Consider the following 21,076-nt stretch of genomic DNA (forward strand, 5'->3'; position numbering starts at 1 on the left):
TTTAAGAAGTCTCATTCCACCTACTTTAGGAGCACATGTAAGCAAACTAGTGAAGAACTTAAGAGAAGCTATTAGGAAGCTCAAAACTGCGATATGAACATGAAATAGCCAGTAAAATCAAGAATAGCAACAGATCTTTCTTTAACTGTGTCAAGAAGTTAAGAACCAGCACCCAACAATGTTCAGAGCTAGTCAGCAATAATTCTGCACATGCACCCAACAATGTTCAGAGCTAGTCAGCAATAATTCTGCACATGCTATCTAAAGGAACAGCTAATATCCTAGCTGACAAATTTAATGCACATTTTACTCCATGCACAGTTATATCTGTTCCACAGATTCTACAGTCATAACTGCCACTTGTAATTATTTATTTTTATTTTATTTGACATTTGTTTACCGGGATAGTTCGACTGGGCATAGGCTCATTTTCAGCAGAGGGCCATGTGGAAAAGCCCCAGTATGTACAAATAGCAAACAATAAGAACACAATTAGTAGATTTCTACAGTAGTAAAATAAGAAAAACAAGTTATACATGGCATAAAAATATATACACATGTAGTGCACAAATTATCATGTACAAGAACCATAAAGTTGCACAAGTTGGACCTGGAGAAAGTAATTGTAAGTGGTACATCATATGTTATACACTGGCATGCATAAAAGTAGGAGGAATGTAGAAGTAATACTTTCTGGTAAATAAGGCACAGTTTAGTCATATAGATTACAGGTATACAGGGTGAGAGTGACAGGGTAGGAAAGAGTATTTTGGAGGAGAATAAAGAAGTAGTGAGATTACAGATGAGAAGGATTTGGATTATATCCGGATATTAGTATAATGTCTATAGAGAAGGATAAAGAAGATATGGTATCCAGTTTGCAAAGTAAGGTAGAGAAGATATACTTAAGAAGTCAGTACAGCAGGGGAGACGAGGGTCAGCCTGGAGTTAGACATGAGCAGAGTCAAGAGCTAATTGGGTTAGACTTTAAACGTGTTTTGAATTGTGAGTGATTGGCAGTAGTTAGTATGGGGGGGGGGTTAAGTTCCAAGTCATGGAAATTCTATTGGAGAACAGAGCATTTCCATAGAAATTGTTAGATTGTGAGACTTGTAACAGAAATTTGTCAGAAGATTTCAGAGTTCTTCTGTTAGGTTGTGGATGAAGTCGTTTACTGAGTGCAGGACACTTGTCAGGTTGGTATGTTATAAATTGGGTGTAAGTTAGGTAATTAGGTAACTCTAGCCAGTTTAGTTAACATAAGGCAGTGCAATGGTGGGATCTATATGGTGAATTGGTTGCACATCTGGTGATCTTATTGTAACAGGTGTCAAGATTTGTTAGTTGACTTTTTCAGGTTGGTGAAGATCGGAGAGGCATAGAGTAGAGAAGTAGGCGAGTCCTGGCAATAGATTATCTTGAGAAGTTGTTGAGGTAGAGTTCAGTTCTATGGAGGGTACCTAGTTTTATGTGGACGTGAGAGACAAGTGTTTGTCAAATTTCATGTTATTGTCGATTGTAACTCCTAGTAGCTTAGTGTGGTGGTACAGGTTCTATCTTGGTATTGTTGGAAGAAGTTATCTGAAAGGGGGATTGGAGTTCTGAGGTTTTGTTATTTGTGAAAATCATGAGTTTAGTTTTATTGGGATTGAGAATTAACCGAGTTTCAAAGAGCCAGGATTCTACAGATGCGAAGGAAAGCTTGGTTATCTCTTGGAGCTTGGAGAGTGAGGAGGCAGTGCATATGAGGATGGAGTCATCAGCATACTGTATGATTGCAGTAAGTTGGGTGGCAGTGTGGAGCTTAGTGGTGAAAATACTAAAAAAGAGGGACCTAATATGGACCCTTGCAAAACACCTAGTGGAACAGGTAGAAGAGAAGATAAATCATGTTGCCATTTTAAAGCTTGTTGTCATTCTGATAGAGAACTATGGAACCATGTAAGGGCTGTGTGACTTAAATTAAGAAATGATAGTTCATTGAGTAACTTTTGATGGGACATGGTGTCAAATGCTTTGTCTAGGAATATGGAGGAGATTAGATAACCATTATTTCTGTGTTGGTTGATAGTGTTTGTGAAGCTTAGAAGTGCTGTTGTAGTACTGTGGTAGGGTCGGAAGCTGTGTTGGGTATTAGTTAGCAGGTTGTTTGATAGCAGATGGTTCAGGAACTGAGAATGAATGCATTTTCCCAGGATTTTTCATAATGGAGATAAGATTGCTATTGACCTAAAATAAGAAAGTTCTGTACAGGTCCCTCCTTTATATAGTGGTATGTGATGTAAGCTATTTTCTGTATTTTTGGAATGTATTATTCGATTATGGAGTGAGTGATTGAACAATATGGAGACTGGATAACAGATGGCATCAGTAGCTATCTTGAGATATTCTGAAGGTAGGTTAGCAGCAGCGAGTGAAGAAGATTTAAGCTTGTTTAGTAATTTCTTAATGATACTGGTTTGAACAGGTTTGAAGGAGAAGGCTTTAGATAGGTCTTTAGGGACATTAGGAATGGTTAGAGATGGATTGTTATTAGTGTTATCTAGGATTTAATATTTATTATTTTATTATTATTATTAATTTGGTTGGGGTTAATTACTGTGGAATGTGTTCTTTCACCCCTTTGAAAAGATAAGAACACCTCATCTATGGTCCCTGATAATATATCAGGATGCCTGATGATCATTGCCAAATATGGCCAGTCTGAAACCTTGCATAAAATGACATCTTTTTTCTTACTGGATAATTTTTAATTGAATTAATTATTTTGAATATATAAGGGGATTTGTGGGATTTCTTTTATATCTGATGAAGTTGAAGACGAAAACGTTTATTGTATGTACTCAGCGTTAGTGTTGGTTTTGTTCATTAAAACTGCCTTGAGTGTATCCAACTTGATTTGTGGTGCTTTCTTTTCGGTTACTGGTTTTTGTTAGCACCATTCATCCTTTTCGTGGTAATGATATTTTAACCCAAAAGAAATTCCCTGCTATACCACCTTACCACCTTAAAGACAGCGAATGAAATGTCATTCCAGATGTCTCAGAGCAAAAATATCTGGGAATTAGCCTGATCCCTACCTTAACTTTGCAACATACTGACATCACTTACAAAGTATTTTCACAACTCAAACTGTGTTATAGAATATTTCACTAGTGCATTCAGCGACTGCTGAAAATGTTCTCATTCCCAAGTTGGAATAGGGGCTTCATCTGTTATGTCTTAACTTAGCCAGCATTATAAAAAAAATTCAGTGTAAACCAACCCTCAACATCCATTTGAAGTAGACAGGTGATCAGTTCTTAAACAGCTGTTTGAAATATGTTCTCCAATACATTTTGTGCCTTAATTTACCATATTTGAAAGTGGCAGAAACCATTTAGAGTGCAGTCTTCACAGACTGATGTAAAAGTTATTTAGTCCCAAAAATCTAAAGCTACAAAAGAACACATCTGTATGCTCAAAAGTGAATTTGTATTTGTTGCATACCTTTGTTTTATTTTAAATTTTTAGAAAGGTGAGTGGACTGGTCCAAAGCCATTTTCAGCCACAACCTGGGCCAAGGAGGCAAGACACTACATAAATACACAGTCAGCATAGACAAACATCATTATTCCCAAGTAGTACTTTACAGAAAGAGGCACCTCATTGTAAATACAGAACACAATGAAAAACATTATGACAAGATTGTGTCCAGAAACATGTAAAATATACTGATTACCTTCAAGGAAGTATACTAATTATATTCAGATAACAAATTGCATATATAGAAAAGTGTTACCCCTTGCCCCAGCAAATTGTAGTCATCCTGTGCAGCAATAGCTGCTTCTACTGGAGTAAATGAGGCCATATAACTTACCCATTTAAGACGACTATCTTATTTCTAATTCTTTTATCATTATTAGACTACATTTATTGATGCTCATCATTATATCAGTGTTAGCCTTAACTATATGGGTTATATCCTGCCTAAGATATAACAGCTAGCTTCCAAAGCTTAGGGACACCTTCCTTGTGACCAGCCCAGTGACAGCTCAGGCTAAACATGGATAAAATCAGTGCACCAAGACAATCAGAGCTTTCCTACAACTGCAGAATGCTCCTCTTGTGGATTTTGAGGATTGATAGTTGGCTAGTGTTTTTCCATAGCTGGGCAGATAAGTTTCTTTCAGGGAAAAACAGCCATTTGTTTTTGATCAGATTTAATGTGTTTTTGAACTGTCAAGTGACATGTCTGTCTGTCTGGTTTAAGTATGGTTCTTGATCTTATTTTTAATGTACGCTTTTGTTTTTGTCAAGTTTTCTCCAATTTTATTGACAGTAATCTTGTACATTTTTAAGAGGCTGGACCGAGTGTGTTTTGTGATTGTCGCTGTGTAATTTTGATAAAATCATTCTTGATGCTTGCCTTTTACCGACTGCTGCTGACATATTTGCTCATGTCCCTTGCTTCTTTCTTGGCATTACTATGGAAATGCTTACCGGTTCTTTGGTTCTTCCTTCCTCCAGTCACAAAAATAAGAAAATTTCAGCCATCATGAACCCAGGAGTTAAACATGTCCTCTGTGTCTGTTGGAGTATCCCCTGTGGGGATGGGAGAACCACTCTTGCCTGTCTCTGAGGAAGGCATGGAGAATGCTTCTGTGCTTAGCCAGACTATTGTACCTATTTCCTGGGGTGATGTCCCTGACATGAGTTTGCCCATTTCCACAGAAATGTCTATGGAAATTCCTCTTAAACAAGCAGAAAGTTAAATATCTGTCTTCTCCTGACTTTGTTACTCGAGATAGGAAAGATTTATTGGGCATAGCTCAGGGCTCTGTTCAAGCACTTAACCCTTCACATTCTGGATCTATCGGTAAGAGAAAAATGACTTCAGATTGTGAAGATTCCCAGTGTGATGAATAGGGAATAGATTTTGATGGAACAAATTCAGTTACTGCTACCTGGGAACAGATTCTCCTTCTGAAGAGAGTACTTCTCAAATTTCCCCTAGAATAAATTTCCTTCTCTGAAACCATGTCAAGAATTAATTTTTTTTTCAGTGAGAACAAAATGTACTCCAGTTTTTTTGAAAAAATATTATGATTTATTACAATTGGAATTTCTTTAGCCCAGTGCTGTTCTTCCAGCTTTGGATGATGTTTTTATTACAACCTACAACATGCCTGACGAACATCGTGCAGTCCCTAAGATGTTAGCTTGCATAAGGTTGCTCAATATTACAAGTATTTATACTCTAATCCCAGATCTGACCCTGCAGTGATTTCTTTGTAAATTCGTCTGCAGGTAAACATTTATTAAATGCTAATCCCTCTACCTCTGACAAGAAAGGGAATAGTTTGTTAGATTTGGGAAAAAATGTACATCTCTGCCTCTTATTTTTAGAATTCTTAATTGAAAGCTCATATGTTTTACTTACTTCTTTTGAAAATATGAGGACATTTACTGCCACGTTTCATTCTTCTACGAGTAAATCTTTAAATGCTCTTGTTGCTTCTATTTCCCAAGTAACCAAGCATTCACCGATGTGTCCTTATTTACTCATCTAATGCCTCTGTCAGAGCAACAGCTACTGGGTCTGTAATGAGAATATTTACATGGTTACATTCCAAAAATTTCCTGAAGATACAAAAGCTGAAATTGTGTATTCTTCCCTTGATAAGGAGGTTGTATTTGGATTGTCTGTTGCTGCGATGCTGGAAAAATGTAATGAAAGAGGAAAAGTGATTAAATGGGTGAGTCATATTTTTAAGCATTCTTTTTCCAAGTTTGATAAATGTTTCATCCCTAACATATTAAGCAGACTCTGCAGTCTTCATGCAAGTAGATATTCAAAACACAATGGCAAGGAGACTCTAAAAAAGAAAGGGGAGCCTCCCAGAAACAAGAACAGTCCAGAGGGTCTGAATGACTATCTACAAATTGTAACCACCACTCCCACCAATCCCGGGCAATTCTTCCCCAAAATCTGGCACTCCATTCTTCACTTTGGCAACACATAATCTCAAACAAAAGGGTGCCGATTGTTGCTTATCTTAAAGTGTCTTTTTCAAGGTGTCAGGAATGTCTAGTGTGGGTAAGAGATCTACTTTGCAGTCTTCTTTTCCAGGGCAGCATTCAAAAAATCTCATCTTACTCCATCCCATAAGATTGTATTCCTGGGGTATCTTCTGTGTACATCAGTTCAAAGTGATTTTCTTTCACAGGGAAAAAGTAGATCTGTATCTAGAGCTATTTGAGTTTTTCCACTCCGTACAGGACTTCAACAAGGGAATTTCCCAGCATTTTATGATTCTCATGATTCCTGTACCCACACTCCACATGAGGAAGATTCAGTGGTACCTAAAATATGTATGGTCTCAACATCAACACCCCACAACTTTTCAAATTCCAGTTTTTGGATTTGTAAAAATGGATTTGCTTTGGCAGAGCAACCAGTTTTAGTTCAGTCCAGGTCTCACATTCTCCCTTCCAGCTCAGATACAGTCTGCTACAACAGATGCTTGGGGTGCTGTGTCCTTGGGGACGAAGTGCAGGGCCTTTGTAACAAAAAAGACAGACCAAAATACACAAACATCAGAGAGACATTGGTAATAATAAATACACTCAACTATGTCGGCCACCTGTGGTCTCCAGAACATCTATAAGTGATCACTGACAACACCACAGTGATGTGGTACATAAACACACAGAAGGTGTTCCAGATCATACCCTATCAGCAGATTATCCATGGTAGCCTGGATGTAGCACTTCAGCACAATCCCACTCTGCAGGTATTTTACATTCCATTAGAGCAAAATATTGGGGCAGGCAAGATGAGCAGGACAAGGACAGACTTTCATAAATGGAAATTGAATCAGGAGGTCTCCCAGAATTTGATCTAGCAGTGGAAAACATCTCATAGATCTGTTCACCTTGGCTCCCTATTGAAATGTCAACATTCAAAATGTAGAGTCCGGAAAAGCCAAAAAAAAAAAAAAAAAAAAAAAAAAAAGACTGAAAACACAGGAGAAGAGCAAATCTCAAAAATCGCCCTTCTCCTTAAAATTCCTTTTTGCAGGGAGATAAGCCCCACACACACCCCAAACTTATATATACCAACTCTGAGATCGCTATCCCTTGGAGGAAAAAGGAATATTCTGAGAAATGGCATCTCGGACTTGGTATATGTAAGTCCGATCTTTCAGCCATTCAATCTCTGTGTTTTGTGACTCACTCTAGCAGGTCCCAACTTTTCAAATGGGTACCATTCTCCACCATTCACAAAAAAACAACTGGCAAAATTCTGCTCCAGGCCCCATTGCATGCAAGCCTAGAAAACAGATGCATTCTCATTTTCTTGAATGGGAATATTCCTGTATGCTTTTCTACCCTTTCCACTGATAAGTCTACCCATGGATCCCCTCTTTCAGTGCACTGTCATGTCTAGATGTTTTTGAAAGGTTTATTGTCACAGTCTTGAAAATAATCCTGAGATCAAAATATTGAAAGACCAAAACAGTGAATACCAAATCTTCCTTCCTTCCAGTATGAACATATGAACAAGTGCTAACATGGGTCCTGCCAGGGAAGGCATGTTTGGGAGCTCAGTGTCATGGCCTTCAGTGTTTTGGTCTTTCAATATTATGGTCTCAGGATTTTGATATTCAAGACAGTGATATTAGACCTTTTGAAAAGGGGTTCTGCATGTCTGTCCACATAGAAAGCAGGTAGGTGGTTTCTCCTTGGGATCTTAATTTTGTTTTGGAAAAATGAACTCTTGCACCATTTGAAAGCAGTTCATTTGGATGATCTTAACATGGAAAACAAATTTAGTCACAGCTCTGACTTCTGCAAGAAGAGTCTGAGTTGCAAGCTTTTGTATATGGTCACCCTTATCTTATTTTTCACAGACATTTTTTTTGGAGAACAAAACCTTCATTGATACCTAAAGTGGTATCCAAGTTTACTTTGAGCCAAGCCATCCACCTCATTGTCTTCTTTCCAGAATCTAAAAATGAGGGAGAAAGAATTCTTCATACTCCGGATGTGCACAAACAATTCAGCTAATACCTTCACAGAAATGAAACCTTCAGAAATTCTGATCAGTTACTCATTTCTTATGAAGGTAAGAAAAAAGAGCAGCCAATATCAAAGCAAACAATTTCAAAATGGTTGTCCTAGGCTATTTTCTTTTGTTATTCCCACCATAAGAAGTCAATGCCTGTCAGGGTCAAGGCACATTTACTTGGACCTTGATTTCTTCAGTGGCTTTTTGGAAAGAGATGGACCCTAGAAGTATTCTTGAGGCAATATCTTGGTCATCTGTGCATACTTTCACAAAGCATTACAAACTAAACTCCTTTTCCAGGTCTAGAGCAGATTTTGCAAGGACAGTTCCCCAGAGGCTCTTGGACCTTCATCCTTCCTACTCCTAGTCTGTATAAACTGTGGTAATCTACCCATATAGTTTGAGCTAGTGCAGCACTGATCACATGATGAAAATAGTGCAGTTAAGTAAACTTACCATAACAGTACATGTTCAAATAGATCACTGCTGCAGTAACTGTTCCCTTCCCCCCTCTTACTTTTTTGTGTTTTTTGTTGCTACAGTGATGACACTGATTTTTATATTCCAAGCATTGATCTTTTTTTCAGGGCTGTAACCTCCCTCCTTCCACTGTCGTCATGAAAGCTCTGAAGGTCTCGCTGCCCAGACTGCTAATTTTCTCCCTGTTTATCCCAAGCCATCAATGGTCTGGATACATGGAAGATACCCTGAAACTTCTTGTATATCCTAGGTAGGATATATAACCTCTGTAGTTAAGACTACTGCTGCATTGACATATTTGAACATCTACTGCAATGGTAAGTTTACTTAATAAAAGTGTACTTTAGGGTGACAGCTCATTGTTAGGTCTACTATTTTTTTCTTAAAATGCTGCAAAGCTTTGATACATTTGTTAAAGTACATGCTGACCTTTGTGTACAGTGTTACACAGGTAAATAGGTAATTAAAAATTACACAGAACCCAAGCTTACTGTGGGGAGGGTTCATTTGTTAGAATCTTTTTGGTGAGATTCACATGACTTTTGTGTAAAAGAATACAGTGCGTTCGCCTTTAATTTGGCCCAAACTCTCAAAAAGCAGGCATATTTGGTTTGACTGTTTTCAGAGCGAAAATCATACCATTCTCAGTGGATTGATACTGCAATTGATTATCATTTTTATGAGAGGGAGAAAACTAGAAATAAAATAAGAAATGCACTGTCTGTGTGTGTGTGTGTGTGTGTGTGTGTGTGTGTGTGTGTGCGTGTGGGCTTGCAAACTTGGCCAATTCTTGTAAACCTAATATAATATGTTGTTGGGTAAATAATGTTCTAGAAAACTGGATTCCGTTTTGTTGTACTTTTATTATTTTAACCTGCATTTTTCCAGTAATTTTTTTCCTTTGGGTTCAGGAAGGGCATAAATGTCATGATTTGCAAATCTCTGAACTCCTTCCACTTGCTTTACATGTCATAGCCTTTACCTGTATAGCCGTTGTGACTGTCTTGCATCAAGTGTATCAGCAGGATTGCAGAACGTAACTCTCTCTCAAATCACAAATATCTTGTGATTACTGAAGCTTGCTTTTTGTTTGTGAGCATATACGTGCAGAATTATTTGTATGCAGCTTGCTAGCTTAATATGTTAAATTTACTTGAGAAATGACAAATATTTTTTATTTCCTGTTAATGATTACTGTTCTGATATGTAGTGTGTAGAATGTCTGATGTACAGTGTACGTTGACCATATCCAGTACTGCCTAAATGTACTGGTAAATATAGGCTTACATGAAGTTTTGCAGCACACAAGATATGGATAAATGCTGTAGGTAAATAAAAAGTTGGAAGATGCATTATCTCAAGCTGTGAAAGAAACAGTTAATGGGTTTTCGCTAGCAATCCATGCAGCCTGGTTACAGGTATGAGTAAGGCTTTTTCATTTCATACCTCCTACAGTACATTAATTTTAGTAGAGTGTTTAACTTTTCATTTTGTTAGCTGAATTAGTCCTGTTGAACCAGTGGTTCATTTATAAGCAAACTGTGGAGACAAAATTGACCATGGCCACTGCAAGGACAATTTCAGTAGCAATTTGGGAATCAAACTTTTAACATCCAGTACATTTTTTTATCTGTGTGCAGGTTTGCTGCTACCCTGGAGATAATTAATTTTCCCAGAATTTCTATTTACTACCTTCTAAGGGAATATAAACAAATATCTATTAGCATTTCAGAGGTACATGTTTCTAGTAAAATCAGTAACCTCTGATTTAAGTTATCCAGCACCTTACTTTTATTTTTTAAATTTTATTCATTAACTAGGTAAGCCCACTGGGCACAATTGTCTCTTGCCTGGGGTGGTCTGGTAGCACTCTGGTAAAGTGACTAGCTCCGAGTAGCACAGTAGGCAGATGGAAGCAGAGAGCTCAAACCCTTTATCCTTAACTACTGGAAGCAGTATTCAGCATTTCAGAGCCTTTAAGCTGCCAGGCATTACTAAAGCATCGATTTAGCTTACTTAGGAGACTGCTGTTAATGAACATAATACTGCACTCGTTTGTTAAGGCCTGACTGCATACTTTGGGCAATACAAAAAGTGAAATTCTTTGTTCTAAGGAGGGTAATGTCTTCTTATGTAGCTCTAGTGATTGAGTCCTGTTTTGGACTAAGTAATCATAATATAATATCTAGCCTTCTAACAATGCAGCAGCTGCAGCCACATGAACCACAACTGCAGGGTGACAAGGCAGAGTTAATGAAAAAGAATAAAAAGAAAAAAACATAATTGTTAACTTGGTTAAAGCAATTTCATAATGGGCAGTCTCTGTTAATTTCTAAGTGATGAGTTGTTATTTCCCCTACCAGAAGGAGTCTTTTATTGATGTGGTGGAGCAGAACTAACAATAGTTGTAAGTGGGCTGTTAGATGAAGGATAAAATAATCACTGGAGACAGTTTAAAAAAGAGGTCCCTAGAAATATGGGAAACATATAAGTGAACATGTTTTCATCTGGTAAGGACATATATTGCATTATTTTGCTTGGTAACATGTATTGTTTTAGATGGTATAATTCTTAAAAGTTTCCTATTTAAAATAAGTTAATATTCTGCTAATTATTTAAACTCTTGCCTAGTATGAAAACATGGTTTCACACAGATGATGTTCCAAAAGATTACTGTCAAAAGCTACATGAATCTTGTTAGGAGATTTATGACTTGCATGTAGTTGAAGCTGTCCTTGTTTGCAAAGGATATCAAAAAGTGTTAGTGATGTACTGCTGCCAAACTGTGAGTTATTGTAGCTTTAAGGATCAGAATGGGTATGAGTTTCCAGTGGCATTCCACTCGTTATGAGTTTAGAATTTACCATGTCCGCTGTAAGAGAGGGGCCTAGGCCATGAAATATTCATATTCTGTAACAAAATGAGTAAACTGAAAGTTATCCTCTTCTTAATTTCTTGTTTTGTTCATTTTCTACTCCTGTCACTAGGTCGTCCAGTTCTCACAAGGCCAAAATCTTTCATTGCATCCTCTCAGTCAGCAAAGCTTTTGTCTCTAGAAGAAGCCCAAGCACGGACCCAGGCACAGATTCTTCCAGCTGGCTATAACCAGAATAAGCTTCTTGCCTTGGAGGGTGAATCTCAGCCACTCACTGGAAAGTACCACACTATTATTGATTTGCCTGCTGAAAGGTAATATTTGATGAACCTTGGTTCTTATTGACCATTGCATTTCCTTTTTCTACTTTTACATTACTGTCGTGTGTAGGAAGAATATCTGTTTTTTTATCACAGTGGACACTACTGCTGCACCATTCATGATGAACTGAAATTGCCACCAGTGGACATCTGCCATTCAGCCCAGTTTCCAGGGTTTGAGTGTCTCTTGTGTGGACTAGTCATCTACACTTGCTGCAAATGTCAGATGCTAAGTAGAAAGGGGGATTAGTTTGTGTTATCTTTAGCTTTTTTGTTGTGATCAATGGGTTTGGTCATCAGTACAGCACAAACCGGCAAACATTCCAGAACAGTACTTTTTGACTTTGTATACAGTCCAGAACAGTACTTTTTGACTTTGTATACAGTCAGTATTTTTTCTAATTGCTGTAATCACAACTGTAAAAATGCATTAGTTTTTGTAAACTTTGGAAGCTCAGTCTGGGTGAGATAGCTATTAAGGTATTTGTATGTACACATTTAGATAAGCAGGTGTATACTTAATAAACTTAGATTTTTTTTTTACTTATGTTTTAGATTGCTGATTTATGGCTTAGTGACAGAGACTGACAAGGGGCAGCAAAGTTGGCACACTATTCTGCAACTTTGTTATTAATATATGTACAGTGGGAAAGGTGAAGAACTGTTTCTGTATGGGTTCTACTGATAACTTAAAAGACTGACCTTAGAAGACTGCTGCATATTATATTAGCCAGCTCTGTGTTGGTCGAACTTAACATAATTTAATTTAGATGTAGTCCATGCTTTGAAGACAAAATCTCCAAAGCAGAGTTAAAAAACAAGTTTTAAGAAAAGCCTTGCAGCACAGAAGTTGCGACCCGATAACGATGTACATACGGAGATAAATAATAGCAGTATTTTAGATAGCTGCCTAACCACTATATGAAATCTATGTAAGAAAAATTGTATTCAGTCAAACTGGAAACCTAAACAATCATTTACCTTTCTTTAAAAGAGCAAATACATTTCTACATAAAGATACCAAAGCATTCCAGGACCTTTTCTCCAACAACGTTGAAACAGAAATAGACCAATGTCTGATGAATTGTTTTTTAAGGTCTTAAAGTCATAGATCCATAGTACAAGGTTTGATTCTGACCTCTGGTTATTGCCTAGGCATCTAATAATCTGCAAACTGCGAGCCTAGTATTTACCTATGATCCAGTGAGCATCTCCAACATACAGTGGCTACAACCCCCATCTTTTAACTCATTCCCTCCAGTACAGCTCTTTTGAGTGTGTGCCTTTAACTCCCAGTGGGCGTGGCTTAAACCTTAAAAAAATGAAGTTATCACCTTACAGTTCTAGAAAATACTCATTGAGTGAGGTCAAATATCAATTCAGTTGTGTTTGCCATCACATATGCTTCAAGACAAAATATCCTGGTACCATGTAAGTAACATGGTTTTGGAATTATTAATGCAAATATGAACAATCAATATTTGACGTGTAGGAGTTAACTGCAGAAGATGCCTGGAGGAGCACTCAGCTGCAATAACTCTGGGTTATTGTAGTACTAAGTTTGCAGTATAGATGAGAAGCTTAAGGGAATAGCCTTAATAAATTAAAACAAAAAAGAAAGTCCCTACTATTATTCATAAGTAGAGATAAGACTTCTTTATAAATGCTGTGGTATCAAAAGTTAGTGGCTGGGATTAGCTGAGTAATTTGTTTTCTTTTAGTCTGCCAGTGTCTCAGGGGAAAACAAATTGTCCAGAACTTGGTTCAGGAATGATGGTAGTTGGTCTGTGGTTGCTGCAGGACAGGATCTGATGTTGTCCTTTTCATTCTTCCTCATTGATGGGTTTGATCCGGCTCGGCTGCATTTTCTAGACTTTGGATCCTAGTCTCAAACTCCTCTCTCTTCCCATAATACATTATGCTGTCCAGATTTCTTGCAGTAAGAAACTGAGAGGTATGGTTGAAAGGTACATTCCTTACCCTACATATAGGTGTTCACTGAATCTGGTCTGTCTGGCCCAGAATTAATTTTTTTCTCAGTCATTTACAGATTCAGGATTATTTTTTCCTGTATGGCTTGGGTTCCCTTGGATTGGGGTGATTCAGCAGGCACTTGCTCCTTGGACTTGGTTTGGCATTGGTATCCCTGGGTCCATCTTGCCCCCATGTGATCCTCCACTGTGGAGTTCTCTGTCCTTCATGGTGTTGGACTTTGGAATCTTTCCTGTCTTCCTTCCTGGAGACTGCGGCTCCATGGGGGTAGAAGGAGTTCCTTCTTTCTATTTTGTTTTTGGTGTTAAGAACTTGCCTTATCCTGAGATAGCCAGCCTCTACTGGTGGTTTTCTGAGAGGAATTTCCCCATAACAGTACAACTACTGGAAGTGAGAATTCCGAATCCTACATGGGATTCTCCAAACTTTCTGTTATAGCACCTCCTTTCCTTGGCCCCCTATGGAGCACGGGAGTTCTGCTGGATGAGGTAACAGTGATGGATCTCGCTACGCAGGTGCTGGTGTTCAAAGTTACCCTATTCATCCTTCCAACAGTAAGCCCAGAATAATGGACAAATTTGGATAGTCCATCCTTCCAACAGTAAGCCCAGAATGATGGATAAATTTGAATAGTGCTAGTTCATCTCAGATACTTCCACGCCGAGGTCGCCTACAAACCCACATACTTCTCTAAACCTTAAGGGTAATGAGATCATACTTTAAAACTCACTCTGTTAGGCTCTTTCCTAATATTTTGAAGAGAATCATACCGCTTTCAGCAGAGGGTGCTTCACAACCAACCAGCCCTGATTAGACCGTTCACACGTACATCTGCATGATGTGATGTTTCTTTATCTAACTCCTTAGGCATCATTGTTTAATGCCCCCATCCACTGGTCCTCTTTGTTTAGGGCATTGGTGAAGGATGTGCTCACCTGTAGCTAGCAAACAGGAGGGCAAGACTCTGACCACCACTACATTTTAACTTTCTTCTCCCCTTGATGTACATTTTCAGGAAACTCAGAGGCGGTAACAAAATGTGGTTACAGCCCCTATTTGGTGGGGGTGCCCCAGGATACATGTAAGAACACTTCTTCCTAGGCAAGAGAGGACCTCTTCAACTACAGGCATCTTCAAAGAGGCAGAGGAGGCCACACCTCCATGGTTGTAAATACTGCTACTACTTGATAGGGTCTATCAACGCACTGATGCATTCCCCAGCTGTCCACCTCTTGGGGCCTTTGGGGTCCTGTCTCCTTACATCTAGACATCAGTACTGTTATTACAGGCAATGCTTGAGGTGCCAAATATAAGAGGTTTTTACAAAAAAAAAAATGAATACATGGATCTTGACGCTAATATTAAATCTAACTAATCTCAATCATTATGTAAGAAGTCGAAGTTCTGGATGTTTTACACTTTAGTTCATCCTCCTCCTTATGTGCAGGTCAAAGTTATGTGCTCCATATATATCTGTGATGCACTGTGCCACATTATCATGAATAATCATTCCAGAAGTCATCTACATTGTCGATTGGGAACCAGTCACTCCCATTCAGACTACTACCCTTTACAATCATGACAATCCCACATTATTTACCTAATACTCGGCAGTTGTGGCAACTTGCATGTGATTAATAATGTGCCAGCTGTCTTTTCATATTCAAATGGATGGTTTCTCACTGCCCACCAGATATCTACCTTTACTAACTAGGTTTTACTTGTTTTTCTACATCCTTCATTTCCCCAGACATTACTGAAAATATAAAGTTTTCATAAGAATGCGATTGAGTACTATGGCTTATGTTAGTCCTCGCTTTGATAAACTGGTGTTGAATTTACTGTCTTTTATATGTCATGTTCAATGAGACTGCCATTTTTTTTAACCAGTGAGTCAATGTCAGTATCCATTTCTCCATATTTCAGGCTAACCCATCAGTGGACTTGACAGTACAGAAGTATATATTTCAATGGCCCCTATCATCTCTCATAAAAAGACACCTGAATTTACAAATATTATATTCATTACTGGAACCATTCAAGGACATTTCTTCTAACAAATCATTCTGTTTCCTACTCTATTGACTACAGTATCCATGGATGCTAACTCCCAACTATTGTGGGAGTGTACATTATCTGAAAATGACCACTCCATGGGCTTTCCATCAGAGAACATTAAATCACTCATCATTGCCCTGACATAAGACCATTATTGTAAAGTCAGTAGGCTTTTTGAGAGGCCTCCTACATGCCCACCTCCCATCTACCATCGAGTCCGAATTTTCTGCATAAGGCCAGCAGGCTGGAAACCTCTGTTATCTCATTATTCTTTTTGGCATCGTCAGGTATGGTCTCTCTCTCTCTTTCTAGTTTCATCTGAAAAGTCCTTCAGGTTTTTCTGAGGCTCAGTCTGGATCACCTATCGCACCCAGTGGCGAGCAAACATCTCTTTTAATATACTTTCTGGCTAACAGTATGTTTTTTCCCTATTCCAATGATAGTACTATAATCCAGCCTCACTTTCCCTGTTAATGACATTATTTGCCTCTCCAGAAGAATTCTTCTAATAAAGCCTATAGAAGCAAATGGGAAAATATTACCCACATGGGCTTCCGTTCAGAACATTGGTCCTTCTCAGCTTCTACTTCTGCCACCTGTCCCTTTCTTTCCAACCCCTTTAAGGAAAAGGCGAATTTTCTGTACTATTAAACTTCAGTTAGTAACTGTTTAGATTTTCCTCTGGTAATGAATCCCTGTCCTTTAGGTCTTCCAGATTATGTAAAGTTTTTCTTGAAAAGAACCTTGCTGCTTAAATCTCCTGTGAGAGACCCCTGTTCTCTCCTACGGATCTCATGGTTATCCTTTGGGACTGACACACAAACCCTTGAACCGGTGAGCAATTGTGATATAAAATTTCATCATGGAAACTATTTCTGTCAACAGTAATTACCGTGGCAAACAAATTTCAGAACTTTAGGCCTTGTTTGCCAGTCCTCCCTACATTCTCTTTCTTAAAATGAGGGTCTCCCTTGGGACCAATCCCTCCTTTGTTAACCGAAGTAGCCACAGAGGCTAGCATTAATCATTTGTACATTTTCTAATTATCATTCCCAGTTTTTCTAATAACGACTGACACTTGTTTCATCTTCGTGAGGTCCATATACAGTTATGTTCATGTCACATGAAATCAAGCAGTACAGGAAGTCTGACCAGCGGTTTATCTCCCTTTTCCTTCTAACTGCTTAGGCTAAGCAGTCTTCAAGATTACACTGACCAAGTTGATTACTGACTAAGTTTTCACTTATTTTCCCAAAATGATGTGTAACTTCCTCATCTTCCTGCAGCCCATTCTACCAGATATATGGCTACAGTATATACTTTTCACCCAGAGCTTCTGTCCATATTAATTGTGCTGCAGTCACTGGGTCAAAGTCTCCTACCTTTGTAACACATTACACGTTAGGCATTGTCTCCAAAAACAGAACTGCGTTTGGTTCAGCAGTGCTCCGGCATATTCCTCTGTGAGAACCTTCCAAGAGTTATGTTGCTGGGGATGCTGACATTGAGAAGGAATAAAAAAGACAATATGAGCTAAAGAAGTTATGTACTTACTAGAACATTCTATCTGTCTTGTCTATTTTCATTCTACCTCACCTTTCCTCCCAGCCATCCCCTAACTTGTCATTCCTAGAAGGATCTTGGATGATGTAGAAATTTTCATGTTTTAAGTTTAAACCTTAATATTTTCTTTGCCTGTCCTGTTTTTAAAAATCAGTAGGCAGGAGTGCATTATGGGAAAAGGGAGGTGCTCACGACTAGGATCCAAAGTCTAGAAAATGCGTCCGTGCCGGATCCGAGGATCGGATCAGAGACCCATCAGTAAGGAAGAATGAAAATGAACAATACAGATGGAATGTTATGGTGAGTACATAACTTCTTTTTTTGTCTGAATATTGATTGCCAGTCAGTGGCACCCAGGACCAGCAGTAGTTGTGTTTCCTAATCTTTTAGGAATCCATTTGCTTTGAATAAAAGTAACTATAAATTTAGGTGGGAACCGATCACTGCATTTATAAATCTCCACAGAATATTAGAGAGGACCAAATCAAGAAAAAAGATGCTGTTGGTGAGCAGGTTTAGCTGGTTTGACTTATGTTGTGCTGTGCAACTGTACACCAGAGTCCTTGTAAAACATGCTTAAGCAGTTCAAGCTAAAATTCTCTAAGGTAATAAGATTATTTTAGGTTAGTTAACTACAGTGCCATGAATGGTTTAATCTAAGAAGTTAATGAATTAAGATGGTGGGATGTGGATTACACAGTATTCACTTAAGTATGATTAACTAAAAATTAATTGTAATAGCAGCCAGTTTGGAACAGCTTTGTTTTATGTGCTTGCTGCTCTTTTTGAGAAGAGACACTTGCTAGTTTAGATGTAGCAAGGAGGGGTGCTCTACTCAAGACTTTTCCTGGTACCCAGAAAAGACAATTCATGGTGTCCTATCCTGGACCAGTCTACTCTAAACACCTTTTTAGAGATTCCAAATTTCAAGACGCTGACTCTTCACCAACTACTTCTATGCTAGGCAAAGATGCATGGTTGGCAACACTAGATTTAAAAGAAGCATACCTGCACATCCCAATCAGGGAATCTTGCAGAAGATACCTATGCTTCAAAGCAGGCTACACGCACTATCAGTTCTCCGTACTGCCCTTTGGCTTATCTACTGCACCCAGGGTATTCACAAAGTGCCTAGCTCCAGTTATTGCATTTTGCAGGCAAAGAAATATTCAAATATACCCATACCTGGACAATTGTCTAATTCAGGCAGAAAGCCAGGACATACTTTTGAATAATCTGGCCTTTGTAAAAAGGGTTCTAACTTGTCTGGGGTATACCATAAACAAAAATAAATCACACCTGGTACCCTGTCTACAAATTATATTCCTGGGAGCAAGCTTGAATACAACTTCCCAGATGACTTACCTCATGCCAGAGAAATTAATTTGACAACCTACTTCAAACATGTGGCCACAAAAACCCTGCTATCTGCAAGACAAATAATGCAAGCCTTGGGTTCATGACCTCCTGCATTCTTCTAATTCCATATGCAAGACTGCATACGAGGAAACTACAGTGGTATCTAAAAAGCCTATGGTGTCAACATTCTCAAGACTTAGAAACAATGATTCCTATCATACCTTGCCTACACCTAGAGTTCCTTTGGTGGGCAGAGGCCTGCCACCAAAACAAGGGACTACCTTTCACACCACCCCCCTGCCACCCAAACCCTAACAACAGATGCATAAGGCTATGCATGGGGGGCTCACCTGAATGGAACCCAAGTCAGATGCACCTGCATATTATTCAAAAAGAAATGTTAGCTGTACAGAATGCTCTGACTCTCTTCCAGGACAACTAATGGTAAAGATGGACAACACCACTGTTATGTGGTACATAAACAAGCAGGGGGGTACACATTCTTACCCCCTCTGCAGACTAGCCATGGCATTGTGGAATGCAGCCTTGAGCTACCAAGTGCACCTACAAGCTCAATTCCTGCCAGGAAAATTAAATACACTGGCAGACGGACTAAGCAGAAACCTCATGGACCCACACGAGTGGAAACTGGAATGAAGGATTTTCAACATGTTGACAAGCAAATGGGGGAGCCCAGATATAGACCTGTTTGGCTCTCCCCAGAACAACCAATTGGACAAATTTTGCACAAGGACTCCCCACAAATAAGCCTGGAACGTGGATGCTCTGTCCTTGAGCTGGAAAAACCTATCAGTCTATGCCTTCCCCCCTCTGCCTCTGCTCTCCAAAGTACTACTAAAAAAAATCAAACAGGACAAACCAAGGATGATTTTGATTGCTCCAGACTGGCCACGCCAACACCGGTACCCCCTCCTGCACAGTGTGTCATGGTTATCTCCATGGCACCTGCCTCAGACTCCTTCCCTGCTGTCTCAGCAGGAGAACTAGATTCTGCACCATCAGTTTCTAACACTGAACCTTGCAACCTGGCTAATTACTTAATCTCTCCTTTACCATCCCTCAGCAAACCTGTGATGGATATCATTTTAGAAGCAAATGAGGCCTAGTACTAGAAAATCTTATGCTGAAAAATGGAAAACATTCTGTGCCTGAAACCAATCTTAAGGGATGAGCACAGCAGCACCCAATTTACCTCAGATTGTACAATACTCAACTGAGATGCTTCACAAGGGCCTGTCTTTTTCCTCCATTAAAATCCACGCCTCAGCCATTTCAGCTCATTATAACACAGAACCTCCCCTCTTCTCTCATCCACTGCTCAAGCAGTTCCACAGAGGGGCCAAAAATTTGAGACCACCCAGGAGAGCTCCAACCCCAGCCTGGGACCTTAACTTTGTCTTGGAGAAACTCACTCTACCTCCTTTCGAGCCAGCTGCTACTGGAGACTTAAAATTTATTTCTTGGAAAACAGCTTTCCTTTTAGCAATCATTTCAGATAGAAGGGTATCTGAATTACAGGCTCTTATGGCAGTGGAGCCTTTCATCATCTTTCATGTGGACAGGGTGTCCCTCAGAACCAATCCATCCTTCATGCTCAAGGTGGTATCCAGTTTGGCTCTTAATCAGTCCATTCATTTGCCAACCTTCTTTCCCAATCAACAGAATAAAGGGGAACAGATACTGCATTCCGTAGATGTGCACAGACAACTTAGATTCTACTTGGACAGGACTTAACCTCAAAGGAAATCTGAACAACTGCTGGTGGCATTTGCTGCAGGGGCAGAGGGGAAGGCTATTTCAAAGCAAACCATTTCTAAATGGATAAGCCATTGCATTCATTTCTGCTATAAGCTCCATGGAAAACCTATCCCCCAGGGGATCAGACCTCACTCCACCAGGGCTGCATCTACCTCTACAGCCTTTCTCAGAGGCGTCCCTACCAGGGACATCCTAGAAGCTGCTACCTGGAGTTCTGTACATACTTTCGCCAAGCATTATCATTTGCCAATTTTCTCTAAATCTAGAGCTGGTTTTGCCACTGCAGTCTTGCAGGGTCTTATAGCTGGCCATAATGCTATCTAAATTCCTCCTCCCAACCATAGCTTTGGGAATCTACCCAAATGTAGTGACTGCAACAGTGAAACACGAAGAACATAGTACAGTTGTATACACTTACCATAAATGTAGATGTTCAAGTGTATTCACTGTTGCAGTCCTGGTTACCCTCCCTCCAGCCCCCTAACTTCTTTGGCTATACCTCTACTTTCCTTTACTATGCTTAAAAGCCTTTTTGGTGTATTTGCTTTTTTGTTGGAGGTATATCTTTGTACTTTTATATTTAATTGCTTCCCATTA

At 39.1% G+C, this 21,076-nt stretch overlaps 1 protein-coding gene across 1 annotated transcript in view; it reads left to right on the plus strand.

Moving 5' to 3' along the window:
* The window catches only part of ARHGAP33 (Rho GTPase activating protein 33), a gene marked incomplete in the record, with an annotated part of 3,206,105 nt that overhangs the window by 2,570,192 nt on the left and 614,837 nt on the right, over nt 1-21,076 (plus strand). The window contains 1 exon segment of the mRNA XM_044080442.1: nt 11,521-11,722. Within this exon segment, the coding sequence (XP_043936377.1) occupies nt 11,521-11,722 (202 nt within the window).

The sequence above is a fragment of the Protopterus annectens genome, chromosome 8.part0, assembly GCF_019279795.1.
Source record: "Protopterus annectens isolate FY-2018-M chromosome 8.part0, PAN1.0, whole genome shotgun sequence".
Lineage (NCBI taxonomy): Eukaryota > Metazoa > Chordata > Ceratodontiformes > Protopteridae > Protopterus > Protopterus annectens.